The 21892-nt window shown below is 43.9% G+C and overlaps 1 protein-coding gene across 1 annotated transcript in view; it reads left to right on the top strand.

Moving 5' to 3' along the window:
- The window catches only part of EXD3 (exonuclease 3'-5' domain containing 3), a 514556-nt gene that overhangs the window by 202846 nt on the left and 289818 nt on the right, over positions 1 to 21892 (top strand). The window contains exon 19 of the mRNA XM_065418596.1: positions 254 to 385. Coding sequence (XP_065274668.1) covers positions 254 to 385 — 132 coding nt within the window. The remainder of the gene's footprint in view (positions 1 to 253; positions 386 to 21892) is intronic.

Genomic DNA, 21892 nt, shown 5'->3' with positions numbered 1-21892 from the left:
GGGGAATTCAAACTGGCTTTCATGTATGGTATATTCTGAACATTATATTGCTCCAACAAGCTCAAAGTTCTTTACAAAGGTGGCTAAGTGTTAAATTACCTTCTGTGTTAGATCTGAATTTAGTGAGTTAACACAATAGCATCAAACTTCGTTATTAAAACCAAAGCTACGGGAATATGGGAATGAGCCCCGATCCCAGCGGTGTGAGTGCATTGATTGACATCTCTTTGGTGTGTGATTTTGTCTTTTGAAGCTACAATCCCAGGTAGGAGAAGGAAGGTGTTTCTCTGTGGACTGCTCGGAAAAAGCAAAGGAGCAGGCCCTCCAGGTTCTGAAGCACTTCAATGTTCAAGTATCCCTTGCAGATGTCTTCAGCCGTTGTCAGGTAGGACTCTTCCTTTCTGAATTAGCAGCACTGCTTGAGCTGTGCACAGCTGACACCATTGTAGTACTCAGGTTTCACATCCTTTGGTCGTGCTTTGAGTTCGCAGGTTTCCCACCTGGACTTGGGAAAGGTTTCACAAAGGAGTGTGTCTTTTGGAATGTGCTAATATCCTTTAGAAACATTGGTGAACAAGTTAGAATAGCACAGATGCACATGAAGAGTGTTAGCATCTGGTTTCGGATCTTCTTTTAACCTTAATGTTCATGGATATAGTCTTCTTTGTTCCTCCTTTCTCTACCTAGCATGTGCTGTTTTAATTGTAAAGCATGGTTAATATGGCTCTGTCATTTTGATAACTATTAATTACATTGATGGGGGAAAAGTCTGTAGGTTTTGACAGCTAGGTTTTTTTGCCTCAGGGTCTGTTAGGTTGGTTCACTTCGTTGCCAGCTGATAGATTCAGATTGTGTTTGGCATTGGATACTCTTGGATTGTTTTTTTTTTTTTTTTTTTAATAATTATTGATTGTGTTAGGCCTCAATCTTCTCCATACTCTGATCTCCTCCAGTTTCACTGTTTCAGTCATTACATTAACATGCTGAAATCAATTCCTTTGAAAACTGTAATATAAGCCGTCTTGTGACTTGTAACATCTCTTATCTTATCAGGGTTTTAAAGAGAGGAAGGGAAGAAATATACAAAACTAACTAGAAAGGGAGCATTCCCTTATGGGTAAATGAACCAAGTCTAGTGTTTCAGTATCTTCTGTTTCATTCCCTCTGGTAAATAGCTAGCAGGGTCTCCCAGCACTGTGAAGCTTGCGAATTTTGCACCAAACGCAGTGAATATTGGGAAAGCACATCAGTGTGTAGTTTCCTAGAATTCCACTTATATCTGATTTCAAAAGTTGTTGAAACAGTGTCTGTAAGTCACTCGGAAAATGAGTGGTCCAACTGTTCAGGAGCACTCATAAAATGGGAATATCACAGTGCTGAGCAGATGGTGTAGACATAATCTGGGTCAGATACTGCATCAGGACAAATGGATATATTCAGATATCAGATAATGTACTTGTTCTTGTGGTTTCATTCTTCTCAAAAGAGATTTTAATATTTTTCTAAAAACACAAGCAGGCTTCTTGGTTATTTTTGTTTACAAACCTTCTAACCAGCCATGTAGCCTCTAGTAGTGGGATTGCTGAAGATTCCATAAAACAGGAATGTTCTTCCTGAAAACCAGTAAAAAGCCATTAGAACAAATAAATGCAGAGGGTATGAATGCTGCAAACACCAGTTGGATGATCTATAATAACTGCAGTTGGGTATCAGAGTAGTAGCTGTGTTAGTCTGTATTAGCAAAAACAACGAGGGGTCCTTGTGGCACTCTAGAGACTAACAAATTTATTTGGGCATAAGCTTTCATGGGCTAAACCCACTTCATCAGATGCATGGAGTGAAAAATACAGTAAGCAGTATATATATTACAGCACATGAAAAGTTGGGAGTTGCCTTACCAAGTGGGGGGGGGTCACTTTTGTAGTGCTAACAAGGTCAATGCAATCAAGGTGGATGTTGCCCATTTCCAACAGTTGACAAGAAGGTGTGAGTATCAGCAGAGGGAAAATTACTTTTTGTAGTGACCCAGCCACTCCCAGTCTTTATTCAGGCCTAATTTGATGGTGTCCAGTTTGCAAATTAATTCCAGATCTGCAGTTTCTTGTTAAAGTCTGTTTTTGACATTTTTTTATTGAAGAATTGCCACTTTTAAGTCTGTTATTGGGTGTCCAGAGAGATTGAAGTGCTCTCCTACTGGTTTTTGAATGTTACAATTCTTGATGTCTGATTTGTGTCCATTTATCCTTTTGCGTAAAGACTGTCCAGTTTGGCCAATGTACATGGCAGAGGGGCATTGCTGGCACGTGATGGCATATATCACATTGGTAGATGTGCAGGTGAACGAGCCCCTGATGGTGTGGCTGACGTGGTTATGTCCTGTGATCGTGTCCCTTGAATAGATATGCGGACAGAGTTGCAACGGGGTTTGTTGGAGGGATTGGTTCCTGGGCTAGTGTTTTTGTTGTGTGGTGTGTAGTTGCTGGTGAGTATTTGCTTCAGGTTGGGGGGCTGTCTGTAAGCGAGGACTGGCCTGTTTCCCAAGGTCTGTGAGAGTGAGGGATCATCATTCAGGATAGGTTGTAGATCCCTGATGATGCGCTGGAGAGGTTTTAGTTGGGGGCTGTAGATGACGGCTAGTGACGTTCTGTTACTTTCTTTGTTGGGCCTGTCCTGTAGTAGGTGACTTCTGGGTACCCTTCTGGCTCTGTCAATCTGTTTCTTCACTTCAGCAGGTGGGTATTGTAGTTTTAAGAATGCTTGATAGAGATCCTGTAGGTGTTTGTCTCTGTCTGAGGGATTGGAGCAAATGCGGTTATATCTTAGAGCTTGGCTGTAGACAATGGATCGTGTGATGTGGTCTGGATGAAAGCTGGAAGCATGTAGGTAAGTATAGTGGTCAGTAGGTTTCTGGTATAGGGTGGTGGTTATGTGTCCATCACTTATTTGCACTGTAGCGTCCAGGAAGTGGATCTCTTGTGTGGACTGGTCCAGGCTGAGGTTGATGGTGGGGTGGAAATTATTGAAATCCTGGTGGAATTCTTCAAGGGCCTCCTTCCTGTGGGTCCATATGATAAAGATGTCATCAATGTACCACAAGTATAGTAGAGGCACTAGGGGACGAGAGCTGAGGAAGCGTTGTTCTAAGTCAGCCATAAAAATGTTAGCATACTGTGGGGCCATGTGGGTACCCATAGCAGTGCCGCTGACTTGAAGATATACAATGTCCCCAAATGTGAAATAGTTATGGGTGAGGACAAAGTCACAAAGTTCAGTCACCAGGTTTGCCGTGACATTATCAGGGATACTGTTCCTGATGGCTTGTAGTCCATCTTTGTGTGGAATATTGGTGTAAAGAGCTTTTACATCCATTGTGGCTAGGATGGTGTTTTCTGGAAGATCACCAATGGATTGTAGTTTCCTCAGGAAGTCAGTGGTGTGTTGAAGATGGCTGGTAGTGTAGGGTCTGAGGAGAGAGTCCACACAGCCAGACAATCCTGCTGTCAGAGTGCCAATGCTTGAGATGATGGGGCGTCCAGGATTCCCAGGTTTATGGATCTTGGGTAGCAGATAGAATACCCCTGGCCGGGGCTCTCGGGGTGTGTCTGTGTAGATTTGTTCCTGTGCTTCTTCAGGGAGTTTCTTGAGCAGATGGTGTAGTTTCTTTTGGGAACCCTCAGTGGGATCAGAGGGCAATGGCCTGTAGAATGTGGTGTCAGAGAGTTGCCTAGCAGCCTCTCGTTCATATTCTGACCTATTCATGATGACAACAGCACCTCCTTTGTCAGCCTTTTTGATTATAATGTCAGAGTTGTTTCTGAGGCTGTGGATGGTGTTGTGTTCTGCACGGCTGAGGTTATGGGGCAAGTGATGCTGCTTTTCCACAATTTCAGCCCGTGCACATCGGCGGAAGCACTCTATGTAGAAGTCCAGTCTGTTATTTCGACCTTCAGGAGGAGTCCACACAGAATCCTTCTTTTTGTAGCGTTGGTAGGAAGGTTTCTATGGGTTAGTGTGCTTTCAGTGGTGTGTTGGAAATTGTGGTATAAAACTGACTCCCAAGTTAATGAGAGATAAGGTGGGTGAGGTAATATCTTTTATTGGTGAGAGAGACAAGCTTTCAAGCTTACACAGAGCTCTTCTTAAGGTCTGTCTGGGAAAGGCACTCTGAGCATCACAGCCAAATGTAAGGTGGAACTGATTGTTTAGCATAAGTAGTTAGCTCATATTCTGAGGGACCATTCAGGTAGAAAGAACAGGAGTACTTGTGGCACCTTAGAGACTAACAAATTTATTAGAGCATAAGCTTTCGTGGGCTACAGCTTATGCTCTAATAAATTTGTTAGTCTCTAAGGTGCCACAAGTACTCCTGTTCTTTTTGCGGATACAGACTAACACGGCTGCTACTCTGAAACCATTCAGGTAGAGTGGCCCATTAACAAAGTTTGCACGACCTACCCTGAATGGTCCCTTAGAATATGTACTATTTATGCTAAATAATCAGTTCCACCTTGCATTTTGCTGTGGTGCTGGGAGTACCTTTCCCAGACCTGAAGAAGAGCTCTGTGTGGCTCTAAAACTTGTGTCTCACTGCAGAAGTTGGTCCAAGAAAAGATATTACCTCACCCACCTTGTCTCGCTAATACCCTGGGCCCACATGGCTACAACAATACTCCAGTTTATGATACAGGTGCTAGAACTGCTTAACTTTGCAGTTCTGTAATCTGTGCTGCTCTTCAATCATTGTTATTTATGTTGTATAAAGCAATGCCTAGCAAAATCCATTATATACCCTCCTCCTGCCAGAAGAAATCTGCACCTGTGTATTATGATGGTAAAAGAGCTGTATTTATTCACACAGGCCCTGCTTTTGTGTCAAACTGGTTTGTATTTTTGAAAAGATATGTAGAGGAAAGCACACAGGTAAATATATGTATAAAATAGAGAGATAGGACTAAAGGTTGTAGTATAGCGATATGCATGTAAGGACTCAAGTATGCGGTGCAGTATTGTTCTATATAAGAGGCTGCCTAAATATTGTTGCAGTATCTTGTTATACATTGATATGTCTACACGTAGTTGCTGTACTTGTGTAATTTTAGCTCAAAATCTGTTTGTTGGATGTTACAAGTAGCTATTGGCTAAAGCCCTACTGCTTCTCAACCCGCTCTTGGGGCTGTCTAATCCACCCTGTTGATCTCATCTATATCTTATATTAAATTTAACCACATTGTAAGGATGTGGCATTTCAGTGCTGACTTGCATACAGATTCAGGTGTCTCTGAGGTTGCACTACTAACTTAATTTGTGTACAGTACCTTTCCTCTCACAGGGAACCCAAACCCCTTACAACTCTATACTACAGGAATCACTTCTTCACTAGCTATCGCCTGATTCCAGTGGGAGTAGTAGGTGCTCAGGACCTCTGGAAATCAGGCTACCAGAGCAGATCATGCTGCATAACCATGTTGGTGGGGCATTTTTAACCAAAAAAAAAAAAAAAAGAGAGAGCCGTGGGGCAAAACCCTACTGTTCCTTGGGATCTTCAATACAAACACAGAGTATGCAAAACTTAGTTTTTAAGATCTTATCTAAAAGGCCCCACTGCACTTCCCACAACAAACTTAATGGAGTTAATTGTGTTTACTCAGGATGAATGAAGGACAGACTAGACCTTAAACCACTATAAGCCATCCCCGTCCCCTCCACATTATGTACTCTGACTTTGTCTTGACCGGCTTATGGACCATAGCCTTTGAATATGAGCTCACTCTGGTGCTCCCTTGGCATGAGTGCTGTCACTTCTGCAAAGGCAATCAAGAGCTTTCTACTCTTGCACAAGTCCATGGGGCCGGATGCGCTGCATCCGAGGGTGCTAAAGGAGTTGGCGGATGTGATTGCAGAGCCAATAGGCCCTTGTCTTTGAAAACTCATGGTGCTCGGGGGAGGTCCTGGATGAATGGAAAAAGGCTAATATAGTGCCCACCTTTAAAAAAGGGAAGACGAAGGATCCCCGGAACTACAGGACAGTCAGCCTCACCTCAGTCCCTTGAAAAATCATGGAGCAGGTCCTCAAGGAATCAATTTTGAAGCACTTTGAGGAGAGGAAAGTGATCAGGAACAGTCAGCATGGATTTACCAAGGGCAAGTCATGCCTGACTAACCTAATTGCCTTCTATGACGAGATAACTGGCTTTGTGGATGAGGGGAAAGCAGTGGACGTGTTATTCCTTGACTTTAGCAAGGCTTTCGATACGGTCTCCCACAGTATTCTTGCCAGCAAGTTAAAGAAGTATTGGCTGGATGAGTGGACTATAAGGTGGATAGAAAGCTGGCTAGATCATTGGGCTCAACTGGTAGTGATCAATGGCTCTATGTCTAGTTGGCAGCCGGTATCAAGAGGAGTGCCCCAAGGGTCGGTCCTGGGGCCGGTTTTTTTCAATTATCTTCATTAATGATCTGGAGGATGGTGTGGACTGCACCGTCAGCAAGTTTGCAGATGACACTAAACTGGGAGGAGTGGTAGATACGCTGGAGAGTAGGGATAGGATACAGAGGGATCTAGACAAATTAGAGGATTGGGCCAAAAGAAATCTGTTGAGGTTCAACAAGGACAAGTGCAGAGTCCTGCACTTAGGACGGAAGAATCCCATGCACTGCTACCGACTAGGGACCGAGGGGCTAGGCAGCAGTTCTGCAGAAAAGGACCTAGGGGTTACAGTGGACGAGAAGCTGGATATGAGTCAACAGTGTGCCCTTGTTGCCAAGAAGGCTAACGGCATTTTGGGCTATATAAGTAAGGGCATTGCCAGCAGATCGAGGGACGTGATCGTTCCCCTCTATTCGACATTGGTGAGGCCTCATCTGGAGTACTGTGTTCAGTTTTGGGCCCCACACTACAAGAAGGATGTGGAAAAATTGGAAAGAGTCCAGTGGAGGGCAACAAAAATGCTTAAGGGGCTGGAGCACATGACTTATGAAGAGCGGCTGAGGGAACTGGGATTGTTTAGTCTGCAGAAGCGAAGAATGAGGGGGGATTTGATAGCTGCTTTCAACTACCTGAAAGGGGGTTGCAAAGAGGATGGATCCAGACTGTTCTCAGTGGTACCTGATGACAGAACAAGGAGTAATGGTCTCAAGTTGCCGTGGGGGAGGTCTAGGTTGGATATTAGGAAACACTATTTCACTAGGAGGGTGGTGAAGCACTGGAATGGGTTACCTAGGGAGGTGGTGGAGTCTCCTTCCTTGGAGGTTTTTAAGGCCCGGCTTGACAAAGCCCTGGCTGGGATGATTTAGTTGGGGATTGGTCCTGCTTTGAGCAGGGGGTTGGACTAGATGATATCCTGAGGTCCCTTCCAACCCTGATAGTCTATTATTCTATGATACTCTCCTCATAGCACAGAAGTCCCATTGGCAGTCTGGCAAAGGCTAGTGCTGAGATTTCAGGGTAACAAATGGCAAAGCCCAAGCACTGTATAGTATTTATTCAGCAGGGTCAGCTGGGTAATGTGGATGTCTGACCTGCGTCACCCTCCTTCCTTGTCTTCATGGAGCTTAATGGTCTCTGAACTATAGGCCTTTGGATGAAGAAAGTTTCTATTCCACTGCCAGAGAGCTGGAGGTTCATTATCAGCTGTGATAGTCAATCACAGATAAGCATTTTCTGTGTGTTGCAGGAAGCAATGTGGCATCCTGCCTGACTCCCTGTGGTGCAGAGCAGGGGTTTGTTTTGTCTCTTGGGCTCATGTTCTGTAAATGATTTGATGAATGTCAGCAAATATTGTCACTGTAACAATTACCACATGTAACACGGAATGCATTAAAAATAGCCACCAGTTCACTTTGGTATCCAAGATTGTTATAAAGTGCACTTCCTCTTATCAGCTCCCTTGGCATGGATGGGGGATCTCTCTTTGGAGTTGAGAGGAATTTGACTTTCTTTTTTCCCCAGCCATGAGATCAAATCTTTCTCAGTTAAAACAAGTGCAAATGCTAGTTACCTCTGTGTGACTTCTCCCTGGAGGCTGAAGGAAAGGTTCACCTGCATGCTCTTCTTCCTCTGCTCTGCTTTGTGTTTTGATTTCTGAAGGATTTATTGATTTGTGCAAATGGTAAGACCTCATAGGGTGCAAGTCACTAATTGCCTTGCTGTCTTTCTCAGTCTTACCATTGCATCTCTCTGTTGAGAACTGCATCTTCAGGCCTGTGTGATCAGCATGGATAACCCATCAGCACTTAGTATTGTTAGTCAGGCCTGTTCTATGGAAGGTTCTGCCTTTAGAGGTGAGGGGATCTCCTTCAGCGAGCTCCCCCTTGGAGAAGTCTAGATGGTTTCTACTCAAGGCCCGTTCTTTATGGATGATCAGAGACCCCCAAGGGTCTCCCAGTTTTTCTCTGTTTTACTCCCCACACGCCAGATACCTTGCTTGTATAGAGGCAACTCCACTGGTTTCAGTTGAATTCCATGTGTTTACACCAAATAAGAATCCTTGTTCCTCAAAGCTCATCAGAGATAATCCACCAAAGGCAGTACTAATATGTTACCTAACTTTAACAACTTTGCAATTAACCATTTAAGTTAAAAATGTGGTATTTACATCCATTTGAAAAGTGGGTCTCTTCTGACCATCGGCTGTACTACATATTTCTGAACAGTCCTGTCTGTACAACTTACTTTTCTCTCAGATACACATATGCAGCTGAAGTGAGTGGAAGTGGTGTGCATGTCTCTGAGTTTAGAAGATGGATTTTAGATCATACAATTCATATACTGGTGCCTTTGCTCATCTTGAAGGACCTAGAGAAGTTCTTAGGGACTGCCCTGGGATTTTTTAAGGTCAGTTACCAAACCAGGTTTATGAAGCTTAGGTTGTAAAGTTATGCCTCAGCAGACCATTGTGTGTGTCTGTCTGTACACACAGGTACATCTAGCTGAAATCTAGGACATTCTAATTTAATTTTAAAGTTTGAGACCCCATATCAATACCCATTTCCACCTTTCACCAACATCATCTTGTTGTACAGCATCCTGAGCACCTTGATGGGTGAGATTATTATCTGCTAGACATGGAATGATCTCTGAAGGGAAGGAAGTCCACTGCTTGGACATTTAAAACTAGATTGGATACAGCACTAAAGATACTGTAGGGAACGAACCTGTCCTGCAGAGACTGATGACTTACTAGGTCTTTCTTCTCTGCCTCCTGTGGTTCTATGAAATCTCTCTCAATAAAATCTCACATGAACTCTAGTGAAGCAGCTGCAGATAGTTTCATTTACATTTCTAACTATACAGTGCTAAGTTTGTTTATTTAATGATCTTTTGCAATGGGACTGAGGTACATAGGACTATCATTTCCTCTTACTGGCTCGGGTATGATGTCTGGGCTAAACAAATTTTTGCCAGTGAAAAACCACTTGTGACAGTGAAGCTAAATTCAGGACAGGGGAGCAGGAAACTTTCCACTGTGAGTAATACTGCTCTATGCAATATCTTATAGGCAGTGTTGCAGTTTCAATGGTGATGAACTGAGGAGATATGCAATGGAAGTTATTAGCTTCAGAGCCCTGGTAACCTTCGTACTGCAAGTGCTTGTCATTGTGACTCAAAGAGCAAACAGATAGATAAAAGTTGTTCTTGTTATATAAGCGCACAGTCTGTAAGGGTTTATAACTTGGCTGTAAAATCTTGCTGGCCCGAGAGCCTACACACACGTTCTGAGCCAGGAGGGCCTGTTCATCTCCAGATGTGCTGGGTTTGTTCTCCTTGGATACAAAGTTCAAGCTTTGAACTGGAATGGCAAAGTGCTTGTAAGCTGCTGTTTGAATGTCTGGTGTGAAATGTTGCTCTTCCACTGAACATGGAAAGAATTCTCCCCCTACCCAGGGCTGCCCAGAGGGGGGGGCAAGTGGGGCAATTTGCCCCAGGCCCCGCAGGGGCCCCCACGAGAATATAGTATTCTACAGTATTGCAACTTTTTTTTATGTAAGGAGCCCCCAAAATTGCTTTGTCCCAGGCCCTCTGAATCCTCTGGGCGGCCCTGCCCCTACCTGCTTGGAAGGCAGTATTGTCCAGGGGATAAATAACTGCATGGGACTCAGGAGACCTGGATTCTATCCCTGGTTCTACCACTGAGCTACTGGGTCACCTTGATCAAGTCACTTCCCCTGTTTGGTCCTCTGTTTCCTTTCCCACCCTTTGTCTGTTGCGTCTATTTAGCTTTGAAGCAGTTTGGGGCCAGGACTGTTTCCTGCAATATGTTTGTACAGCACCTAACATAATAGGGCCCTGATCTCAGTTGGGGCTTGTAGGCAATACTGTATCACAAACAAAAGTAATACCCCCTCCAAAATCAAACCTGCAGAAAAGAAAATTACATCTCTGACCCCTACTGCAGTTTTTGCATCTGAACCTCCCTCTGTTTATTGTGTAACTATCTATGTTCTAATAGCTTGTTTCTTTCCCTTCATTGAATGCTCTTATCCCCAATAAGCAAACCACTTCATCTTTACTGATGTCCTGTTTAGCTTATGACCTCGGCCTAAGTCCTGCAGGATGTGAGTTAGCTGCTATTTTTCATTGTCTGGAGATCTGAGATCTAATGTTCTTTGCCCTTTAAGTTTCAAAGCGACTTGCTCCAGCCTTTTTGAAAGGCATTCGTGTGGGACTGGGGGTGAGAGGAAACCACCAAGTTAGAAGCTGAAATGGTACAGCAGTTTCAGCAAATGTTTCCATCTTTGTGCGGTTAAGGTAACAAACCTCATGGCTGTGAAGCTCATCATGTGCAAGCTCTGATTTACGCAGAGTGAACATGGCACGGAGCAATCCGTTTGTCTGGGACAAATATAAAGGCCTTATGATTAGCTGAAAAACCCTATGCTTGGGGCACTTTGCAGGAAGCTTTGAAGCCAGCCTGGGAACCCTGGCAATAGTAGTCGATAAGTAATAATATAGATCCCTCAAGCTGTAGTTTAGCTTGAAAATGTGCATGTCTCTCATGAGCTTCTGTCACAGCAATCTGATCAGCAGGCTTTTGTGTTCCTTTTATGTGGGTTGTGCTGTTGGTCCAGATGAGGATGAGAACATCCAGCCATCTCCTCTCTCACAGACTTGTAAGCTGAGTAGTTATCTCCCCATTTTATCGTGTTTTGGAAACGGGACCAGAGCAATTTTGTTTTGTGGTCCCTTTTCTGAGCTTGGGGAGGCTTGACAGAAATTTTACAAAAGGGCAATAATCATGAGTTTTTAATGTAACTGTTGTGCTTTCCGTTATGCTCTGCACAAAACCTGGAAGATTAAAAGGAGCCAAATTGCATAAGGCCTTTCTTCTTCTCCAGAGAGAGAGGGTTTCTCCCACTGGGGCTGTGCCATCTTTTTGAAATAACAATTCTCACTCAGTTATCTTTTTAACTAAAGCATGACCCACAAGATCAGCAAAGAGTGTAAAAAACCTGAAATTCACAGAAGCCGCAACATTGCAGTGTCACCAATTGTTGTCTCTCCAATTCCTACTTCTTGGCTCTGTAATCTCTCTGGGAAGGGCTGTGTCTTGCTGTGTGTGTAAAGCGACTAGTACTATGTACATAAAGAAATAACAAGGACCATATGCACTCTTTTTTACCAGCTTGAGAGCTTTGCGAAATGTAATATCGCTTTGAAACCCTCTGGGGTTTAATAAAAGGCTCATCCATCGGATGCAATTTGTCAGTGCCTGCAGGTGAAGAAGACCTATGATTAACAGCATTCATGGTTTCCCCAGATGGGAGTTAGCAGCTTAGTCCTCCCACCCTCTCATCCTGAGATGAAAAATCAGTCCGATTCTTGTCCAATGTGGTTGATTTCTTGCTTCAAAGTGTAATTGTTCAACACAAAGGGTGAGACCCTCTTACTGTTTATCCTGGGCCTTGCACTTTAGATATAATCTGCAACTTGTACCGCTTAGATTCTGACTGGGAAGCAGAGAGCTGGTACTGTTCTCTCTTTCTAGGGCAGCAGAAGGAGTGAATTGACCTCAAAAGATACTTGTCCATGGGATTGTTTTGAGTTTGAGCTAGCAGGCTTCATCAATGATTATACCTCTCAGTTACATAGTGTTTTCATCTTCAAGCTCCGTATGGACGTCTCTAAGAGGTGGGCCTCCTTTTCAGTGTAGCAATTTTACACAACAGTGTTTAGTCAGCGGCAGGTTTGTACTAATTTATCAAGGGCAAATTGCACTTCTTTAGGACCTTAATTTGAGGTACTGTATTAGTAGTTCTCAAGTGGTTTACAATCCTTAATTAAGCCTCATAACATCTTATAATAGGCAGGTGTTGTTCATACCCATTTTATAGATAGGTTAACTCAGGCATCCAGAAGATACATGCCTTGTCCAGGGTCAAAAATTTAGTTAGCTGTAGGGATAGAAGCCAGAAGTCCTGACTCTCAGTCTCCTGTTCTAACTACTGGAGACTACCAGTCATGAATACAGATCCCTTTATTCTCATGCTGTAGCATGTGATAGGAATCACTAATGCATTGTGATAGGAATCACTTTTGCCAGCTCTTCCGGAAATGGTGCTCACTTGAAGCTTAGGGAAAAGTCAGGGACAACTCTGCTTCTTTCTGGGGTACTGTGAACACATTCCAGTGAGCTTTACATGTAATGAATAAAGATTCCAGTGAGTGTGTAGCCCTGTGATGAGTGTAAGAAAGTGCCTTGGGGTTCCTTGTTTGTGTTACAAAACCTCACCTAAGTTGTAAGCAGCATTAACACCTGATGCTTACAAAGAAGGCAAGAAAAAAGCATAATGCACCAACCAGTTCTGCAGTGTGATATACAAGTAGAAAAAATCTCTTCCTGACCTCTGCTGCCAATCAGCTTATGCCCTGGAGCACAAGGTCTGAATAATTTCCAGCGTGAAACTAGCATTCCACTGCATTATCTTACATGTATAGCACACGGCCAAAAAAAAAAGAAAAAGAAAGAAAAGAAAAAAAAAGACTTGACTGGGCCTAATTCTTCGCAGCGAGCCTGGAAAATAGTGCCTGGTTCCCACAGACTGTGCACTTTCCTGCCAAGATTTCAGTATCTTCAGAAATCCAGTGGAGCATGAAGGTCACAGCAAGGGAAGAATGACAGCCTGGGATTTTCCCCCTTTTACCAGCTATGAGCAGACTGTTGTCTCTCTAGCATGTTGACTGTTTTCATAGGGTTAGCGTGAAGTTTATATTTTTCACAGACCAGTGGAAGTCAAATATGGGAATTCAGCAGATCAGCTGCGTTTCTTCAAGGAAGACAATATGATGTTGAAGTTTTTCTTCTTCAGTTTCTGCAAAAGCTTCACTTGCAGTGAAATTTCCCATTCAGAGTTTTGACTGCAGATCCTTTTGGTGTGTGTGTATGAGTGTCTATCCAGGTTCTGTTTTGTGTAGTTGTATACCTTTTCGCATTTCTCTTGCAAAGCTGTAGGTGAATATTAAACTTTGAAAAAATAGTGTTAGTTATGCAGCGTGCCGATAAGGCCAAATTAGCCATTACAATTCAATTATCCTCAGCTTACAAAGCAAATATTTTCATTTGAGGACTCTGATCCTTATTTCTTGGAGCTGGACTAGTCCTGCTGCACTAAATACACTCAAGGTATGGATATGCATTTTTTTCCTGGAGAGCAATACCAGTTGGAAATATGCTGGATTTAGCCAGTGGAAACAGAGCCAGTGAATAATGATCCAAAGTGAAAATGGCTTATGTATTTAGACTAGCATAGTAGAGGAGACACAATGTAACACAAATTAAACTTCCTTTTATAGAGCTCTGCATGAGACTTTTCCCCTTTTCTTGGTTTTGGACAGATCAGTGAAGTATATTGGTCAGCAATGATTCTGGTGCACTGGGAGAAAGTAAGGAAAAGTCACAGGGTGACAGTGACAGAGTGACTGTAAGGAAAATGCAGAATTCTCTGTAGAAGGCACTGACACAGCTATAATTCCCATGTGTCTGAGAAAAACTGTCCCCTATGTTTTCTCTCCAATGTTATGAGAAAACTGGAGATTTGAGGCCAATTTAAGTTCTGTTGGTTTCTAGTTCCTGGTGTCTCTTAAAGGTCAGAGTTCAGTGTGTTGACTATGTCAAGAAGTAAAAATTCTGACTCCTATTTCTCTTTCCGTCTGTAAGCTTGAGAGCTTTTTTGTGTGTGTCCATTGTTGCCCTTGTAATGTTTATTGTTCACACATCATGTCATATTAATGATTCAGTGCTCAGTTCTGCCAGTGTATATAGTACAGTATATCATACCTACTGATTCCAGTCATAGACTTTGTCAGATCGGTAATTTTTTGACAGCATCAGTTTTGCATTGAGCATTTGTTTTGTAATACTATTACTTTGGACTTGCACAGCAATGATCATCTGTGGATCTTAAACACTAAATCACACCTGTCCAGAAAGTGGACAATTTCTACCATTCCTAGTGTTGGTTGTATGAAGTATATCACACCCAAAATCAAAGAAAACCTTGTTGCTATGTACCATAATTCAAAATAGTATGGCTTTTGATGCAGGTGCATTTCATCTGTTGATATGAAGGCATTCTCAGTCAGAAGCTAATAGATGTTAAAATTAGTGAGCAACATATACAGGGCTTGGGCCTTTCAGGGAGACTTTACAGTAACTCCTCGCTTAACGTTGTAGTTCTGTTCCTGAAAAATGCGACTTTAAGCAAAACGATGTTAAGTGAATCCAATTTCCCCATAAGAATTAATGTAAATGGGGGGGTTAGGTTCCAGGGAAATTTTTTTCACCAGACAAAAAACTATATATATATATACACACACAGTATACATTTTAAACAAACAATTTAATACTGTTCACAGCTATGATGATTGTGAAGCTTGGTTGAGGTGGTGAAGTTAGAGGGTGGAAGAGGGTGGGCTATTTCCCAGGGAATGCCTTGCTGCTAAATGATGAACTAGCACTCGGCTGATCCTTCAAGGGTTAACACGTTGTTGTTAATGTAGCCTCTCACACTCTATAAGGCAGCAGGAATGGAGGGGAGGGGAGACAGCATAGCAGACAGACAGACACACACCTTGTGTGTGGGAGAGAGAGAGAAATGCACACTGCCCCTTTAAGTAAGCTGACCCACTCTTAAGTGTATTGTCTTTTTAAGTGGATCAGGAAGTTGAGACAGCAGCTGCTGCCCCAAGCTCTCTCTGTCTCTCTCCGTCCATGTCCCCACCCTGCTCTATATGGAGAAGGGGTAAGCAGGGTGTAGGAGCAGGGGGGAGGGGGACACCCTGACATTAGCCCCCTTCCTTCCCCCACCCCCCGCACAGCAAGCAGGGGGCTCGGGGAGCAGCTCCAAGGCAGAGGGCAGTAGCAGCACATGGCAGTGGGGGAGGGACAGCTGAACTGCCCGGCAATTGATAGCTTGCTGGGCAGCTGCTGCACAAGGAACTTAGGGGAGCGGGGAGCTGATGGGGGGCTGCTGGTCCACCCTGGTTCCAAGCCCCCACCAGCTCGCTCCAACGGGCTGCTCTTCCTGCAAGCAGTGGACAAAGCAGGCGGCTGCCAAACGACATTAGAAGGGAGCATTGTGCAACTTTAAATGAGCATGTTCCCTAGTTGATCAGCAACGTAACAACGAAACAACATTAACTGGGAAGACTTTAAGTGAGGAGTTACTCTACTTCCCAAAAGGTTCAGCTGCTGTAAGTGATATAACAGATGACAGTAAAATAATGTGTTGGACAGGGAGAGTTGATCCAGGTGGGAGAACAACAGGCAGATGGGATGTTAACGTGGAAACTGAAGTCCCTGAAGTTATATGAAAAAGGACTGTAAAAAACCACTAAGGCCAAACATGCTGATGTTTTGCTTTTTGCACACTGGGCTAACTGTTGATTTCATTTAGTTTGCTGCTGTTGCCATGATTTCTCGCACTCTTCCTGATTTTGACTATTTAAACAAGTTGGGTAATAAGCCAAAAGTAAAAAAGCACAATGAATTTTTCACCATTCAGAGAAAAAGATTCTGCTTCTATGGAATGATCCAGAACTCCCTACCGATGGCAAACCCATCTCTTTACCCTGCATTATCCCTCCATGTCTCTGGCAGATCTCACATTGCACCAGGTTCTGGTGTTAGGTCATACCTCCCCAAAACAGGGCTTTCCCTGTATCAGCAGCATATAGTGGCTTTTGCTGGAAGGCTCATATTACCCCAGTGAAAATAATCGGTTATGCAAAGTTCCACCATTTAGATGAGGTTTCTTATTTGTGGCCATTGAGGTGTGAAAGTGAAAGCTAATCTGCACTGCAAGCCTGGGGCCACTATGTGTATGCTAACTCCTTTACATTTGGCTCATGGGAACGGAGCAGGCCAGGTCCTGCAATACAAGTCAAAGGAAAACAAAACGCAGGTGGTCAGTTTACATCAATGCTCTGAGCAGGGCCGGCTCCAGGCACCAGCCCACCAAGCATGTGCATGGGGCGGCACCTGGAGGGGGGCAGCGCGGCGCTCCGGCCCGAGAGCAGGGCCGCGACTGGGCTCGCCGCCCTCCCCGCGGCTCTCCTGCCGCCGGGGAGAGCAGAGCCGCGGCAGGCTCGCCGCCCTCCCCCCAGCGCTCTGGCCGCCGGGGAGAGCGGAGCCGCGGCCGGGCTCTCCGCCCTCCTCCCGGCGCTCCCTGCCAGGGGCGGGGGGGGCGGCGGGAGGCTTTTTTGCCTGGGGCGGCAAAAAAGCCAGAGCCGGCCCTGGCTCTGAGGCTTGGCATGTCCGCAGAATACTGCTCTGCAGTCCAGACAGGCCCAGAATAGCCTTAACAAAGAATTAACCAAAGGAAGTGGTGAGGTTTGGGCCTGGCATTTGGCCCAAGGATTTTCCTAGTCATTTCAGTTAAGAAGTGTCGGACCATTCTTCCCAGGGCCTTGCACAGATTAGGCCAGGTTCTTTCCCCAGAAGTAGGACCTGATGGCTGATGGTTGCTCTCACAGGCTCACCTGGCTGCCCACTTAGGGGAGCAGGACAGAGCCGTAGGCATTGTGAAACGCTCCTTTTGGGGATGCAGGTTCCATGCAGACAGAATGAGCAGGTTTGATTTCATAGGCTTCTGTCATGTGCTTTCTTTTTTTATTACCTTCCTTATTGCCACCACATCACTGCCAACCTCACCATTTTACTGGGGGGGTCAGGAGAGGAAAAGTCACTCTTCATATCCGCCCCCCAAGTGTGTCTGAATCACACCACTCACTTCTCTGACACTAACATGACGTTTCTCCGGTTAGCGCTGTAGATCCAGTACGATAATAGGGGAGAAAGTGGCAGTCTCTATTCTACTTCAGGCATCCTCAGCAAAACAGTCAGCTCCCACACTTCCGAGAAAAACTGCTTGAGCAATGTTTGTAGAACTATTTATTGTTTCCTTCCCCCGTAAACTCAAGTTGCTTTAGTGGCATGACTTGAAGAGGCTTCAGAGAGCGAAAAATTATAACCAATACATTTACAAAACTCAAAACATTAATTAAAAGAGATTTCATATACACAGTGTCATCTTAATGCCTGGTGTTGCATAATCTGTCAGGGCTAGCAAAAGATCGCCCACCTTCTACCATTGGGAAAGAGGGTTTCCAATTCTCCAAAAGGATAAAGCACCCATTTCTAGAACTAGCTCTTCTCAAAGTACGGGACCTTAAACCCGTCTCTAGTGCCCATCCTGTACCTCAGAGAGGGGGGGAACAAATTGTGTGGGTTTTCTTCTTCAGTGGCAGATGTTTGGCATGTTCAGAGGAGTGAAATGATAGTTGATGGATTATGGACAGAGTGCAAGTGATATGGTCAAAGGGGAATGATATATGTAAGTTATCACCTGGATGAAATCTAGAATAGCAAGACTTAACTGAACTGAGCTCTCCCAATCCTTTAGCTCTGGAGTTGTTAGTAAAATATTTGTTCTGGTTTGGTATAGTGCTTAGAGCAGAGGACTGGGAATCTGGATTCCTGGATTCTACCTGGGTCTCAGTCTTTCACACACTGGCTGACTTTGGGCAAATCACTTACTCTCCCTGTGTGTCTCTTTCCTTGGGGGGGTGGGAACAAGAGTGATCCACCACCACAGGGGGCTGTTTGGCTAAACCTTAAGCTGTCATGGGATAAGAGGGAAGGTGCTCTCATGGACTGGTAACTGGTTAAAAGATAGGAAACAAAGGGTAGGAATAAATGATCAGTGTTCAGAATGGAGAGAGGTAAATAGTGGTGTCCCCCAGGGGTCTGCACTGGGACCAGTCCTATTCAACGTATTCATAAATGATCTGGAAAAAGGGGTAAACAGCGAAGTGGCAAAATTTTCAGATGATACAAAACTACTCATAATAGTTAAGTCTGAGGCAGACTGCGAAGAACTACAAAAGGATCTCACAAAACTGGGTGACTGGGCAACAAAATGGCAGATGAAATTCAATGTTGATAAATGCAAAGTAATGCACATTTGAAAACATAATCCTAACTATACATATAAAATGATGGGGTCTAAATTAGCTGTTACCACTCAAGAAAGAGATCTTGGAGTGATTGTGGATAGTTTTCTGAAAACATCCACTCAATGTGCGGCGGCAGTCAAAAAAGAGAACAGAATGTTGGGAATCATTAAGAAAGGGATAGATAATAAGACAGAAAATATCATATTGCCTCTATATAAATCCATGGTACACCCACATCTTGAATACTGCATTCAGATGTGGTCGCCTCATCTCAAAAAAGATATATTGGAATTGGAAAAGACTCAGAAAAGGGCAACAAAAATGATTAGGGGTATGGAACGGCTTCCATCTGAGGAGAGATTAATAAGACTGGGACTTTTCAGCTTGGAAAAGAGACAACTAGGGGGCGATATGATAGAGGTCTATAAAATCATGACTGGTGTGGAGAAAGAAAATAAGGAAGGGTTATTTACTCTTTCTCATAACACAAGAACTAGGGGCCACCAAATGAAATTAATAAGCAGCAGCTTTAAAACAAACAAAAGGAAGTAGTTCTTCACACAACGCACAGTCAACCTGTGGAACTCCTTGCCAGAGGATGTTGTGAAGGCCAAGACTATAACAGGGTTCAAAAAAGAACTAGATGAGTTCATGAAGGATAGGTCCATCAATGGCTATTAGCCTGAATGGGCAGGGATGGTATCCCTAACCTCTGTTTGCCAGAAGCTGGGAATGGGTGACGGGATGGATCACTTGATGATTACCTGTTCTATTCATTCCCTCTGGCATTGGCCACAGTCGGAAGTCTGGATACTGGGCTAGATGGACCTTTGGTCTGACCCAGTATGACTGTTCTTATGTTCTTGCCTTAGGATCCCCTGATGATAGGGTGAGGGAGGGGTCATGTTCTGTTACGATGGTCACAGTTTCCAAAGGTGAAAAAACGGAATAATGGTAATACAACAGGAAACAATGAACATATATTTGAAAGGCGTCAGAGGTTTATGCCTTCTGTGTTACGTGCCTTTATACAGTGTCATTCATATTCAGTTTAGTGTCACAGACAATACTCAGTTGCCTTCTTATTTGTTAACAAAAACACATCCTCAGTGACCCTTTAAAGTCCCCAATGAAAATTCCCAGTACTTTGTTATTGTTGATGTGACGCGTCCCTGCCTATAACAGGAGCTTCTCCTGACAGCTACTTCTGCGCAGCTTTGTAAAATTCTGCAATTCAAACCCATACTATAGATAGTTTTAAATGGCTAATGATGGGCCTCCTGGGAGATTTCTGCCAAACTCTTGAAGACTGCCGAGCTTTAGAAGTTGCAGGATGTCCTTTTCCAGAGCCCCAGGGCAGGAGGAATTGGCAGAGACAGATTCTCCTACCAAAGCAGGATCATACTGGTTATTTTTTCAGTTACAAGCAAAGAATAATTCATTCTGTTGATTAGCAGAAGAGAGCGAGCTGTGTCAGTAGGGGATATCAAATAATTTATATAATACTAAATAAATAAATAAAGCAGATTTGGGCAGAAATCCTTAGAAGACTTGAAGTTTAATTACTTTGAAAATCTGTCACTGTTACTCTAAGACAAACAAACAAAACCAAAAGAGCTTATATGAGAGCTATAACTATATATTTTCTAATGGTATAACAATAGCATGGTAATATTTATAGACTGAGAGTAACATTTTCAAAAATGTCTACGTGACTTAGGAGCACAGATCCCATTTTCAAAGTGATAGAAGCACTTAGGAGCCCAAGTCTCGATGAAAGTCAGTGACTAAATCACTTTGGAAAATGGGACTTAGGCTCCCAAGTCACTTAAGTACTTTTGAAAACATTACTCTCAACTCAACTTAGTCATGATATGGCTTTCACAAGAAGGTGGGTTTTCTCCTTCCATTTGGGTCTCTTCTTTATGTCTGAAGTTTGGTGGCCCTTAGTGACAGTGAATGTCAGTCTCTTGCTTAGCTCAGATATTGTTCAGAAAATCTCCTCGATTTAAAACAGTCAGTTGTGGGAGAGGCTGGCGCAGTGAAAGGCTCCTGCCACGGGTAGGTATCCTCCGCAACAACAAGCTCCTTCCATCCCAGCAAAACCCACACAAAGCTTTATTTTTAACTGTGACACTGGCATGCTGTTGGCTGCCATCGCATTGATCAGGCAGCTTGCGGGCAGTCTCAGCCCTTAACATTGGTTTCCTTTCTATTATATTGAAGCCTTTTGCCACAGGGACTGCTTCTTACTTGAGTACAACGCCTTGCACTGGGGCCATGCCCTTAGTCCCTGGCACTACCGTAACACAAATAATAATAGAGGAATGACCCCCACAACTATGGGCTTAGGAATGTCACCAGTTTACCAAGGTGAGCCAAATTCAGCCCCAAGTGTCCTGGGGTAAGTGGAGGTAGCTCCCATGGGAGTCTGGGCCAAATGCCAAGATGATATTAACAGTGGTGTAACTTACTCATCATGTTGGTCAGAAGGCAGGTGTAAGTGGAATTAATGCAATTAGCATTTGCTTGACAGTCAGTGGGTGTGCAAAATGAATGTAACTAAGGGTATGTCTTCACTAGCAATGTTAAAGCGCTGCTGCGGCAGCAGCGCTGTAAAACACCCCCCCACGAGGGGAGTAACTTCCAGTGCTGGGAGCATGGCTCCCAGCACTTGTGCACTGTCTACATTGCCACTTTACAGTGCTGAAAGTTGCAGCACTCGGGGGTGTTTTTTCACATCCCTGAGCGAGAAAGTGGCAGTGTAGACAGGGCCTAACACAGTGCTAGGGGAAGGAGTTGCATCTGATGAGGCTTAAAGATGAAGCAGCTTACCTGCGAACAGTCCATACACTGTAACATCCATCTGTACCTTCCCCAGCACTCAGAGGGACACATTGAACCCTGGCATAAATTGGTCAACTCCTATTGTATTGACATCTGAAATCAAAGAGTGTTACACCAGCTTAAGCCAAGATGTGAAATCAGTCCCCAGAGATTTATAAATTGGTGTAAATTTCACACAGGGAAAGGCTCCAGCAGTGGCACACCCGCTGAATGCCAAGTGATGGAAGTTAGGCTGCCTTCCACAGCTGTTTGCTGATCATCTCATAACATGTGTAATTTACAGAGACAAGGTGGGTATGGTAATATGTTGATTCAATGAAAGATATTACCTCACCCACCTTATCTTTCTAGTATCCTGGGACCAACCTGGCTACAACAACACTGTGTAATTTACAGTAACTTTTGCATCACTGCTGAATATGGTCAATGATTTTTAAATACATTTCCCAGATTATTCATGGTGAGAAAGATTCTTCCCTTAGATTAGAATATGAATTCCCCAGGGGATCTGCAGGGGTTGGTTCCTTACTAGCCCTTCTGGGAGTAAACCATGCAGGGTTTATTCACCAATACAATGGAAGTCCACATGGCCCC

Source organism: Emys orbicularis, chromosome 18 (genome assembly GCF_028017835.1).
Source record: "Emys orbicularis isolate rEmyOrb1 chromosome 18, rEmyOrb1.hap1, whole genome shotgun sequence".
Classification (NCBI taxonomy): Eukaryota; Metazoa; Chordata; order Testudines; family Emydidae; genus Emys; species Emys orbicularis.
This window is presented reverse-complemented; position numbering and strand designations above follow the sequence as displayed.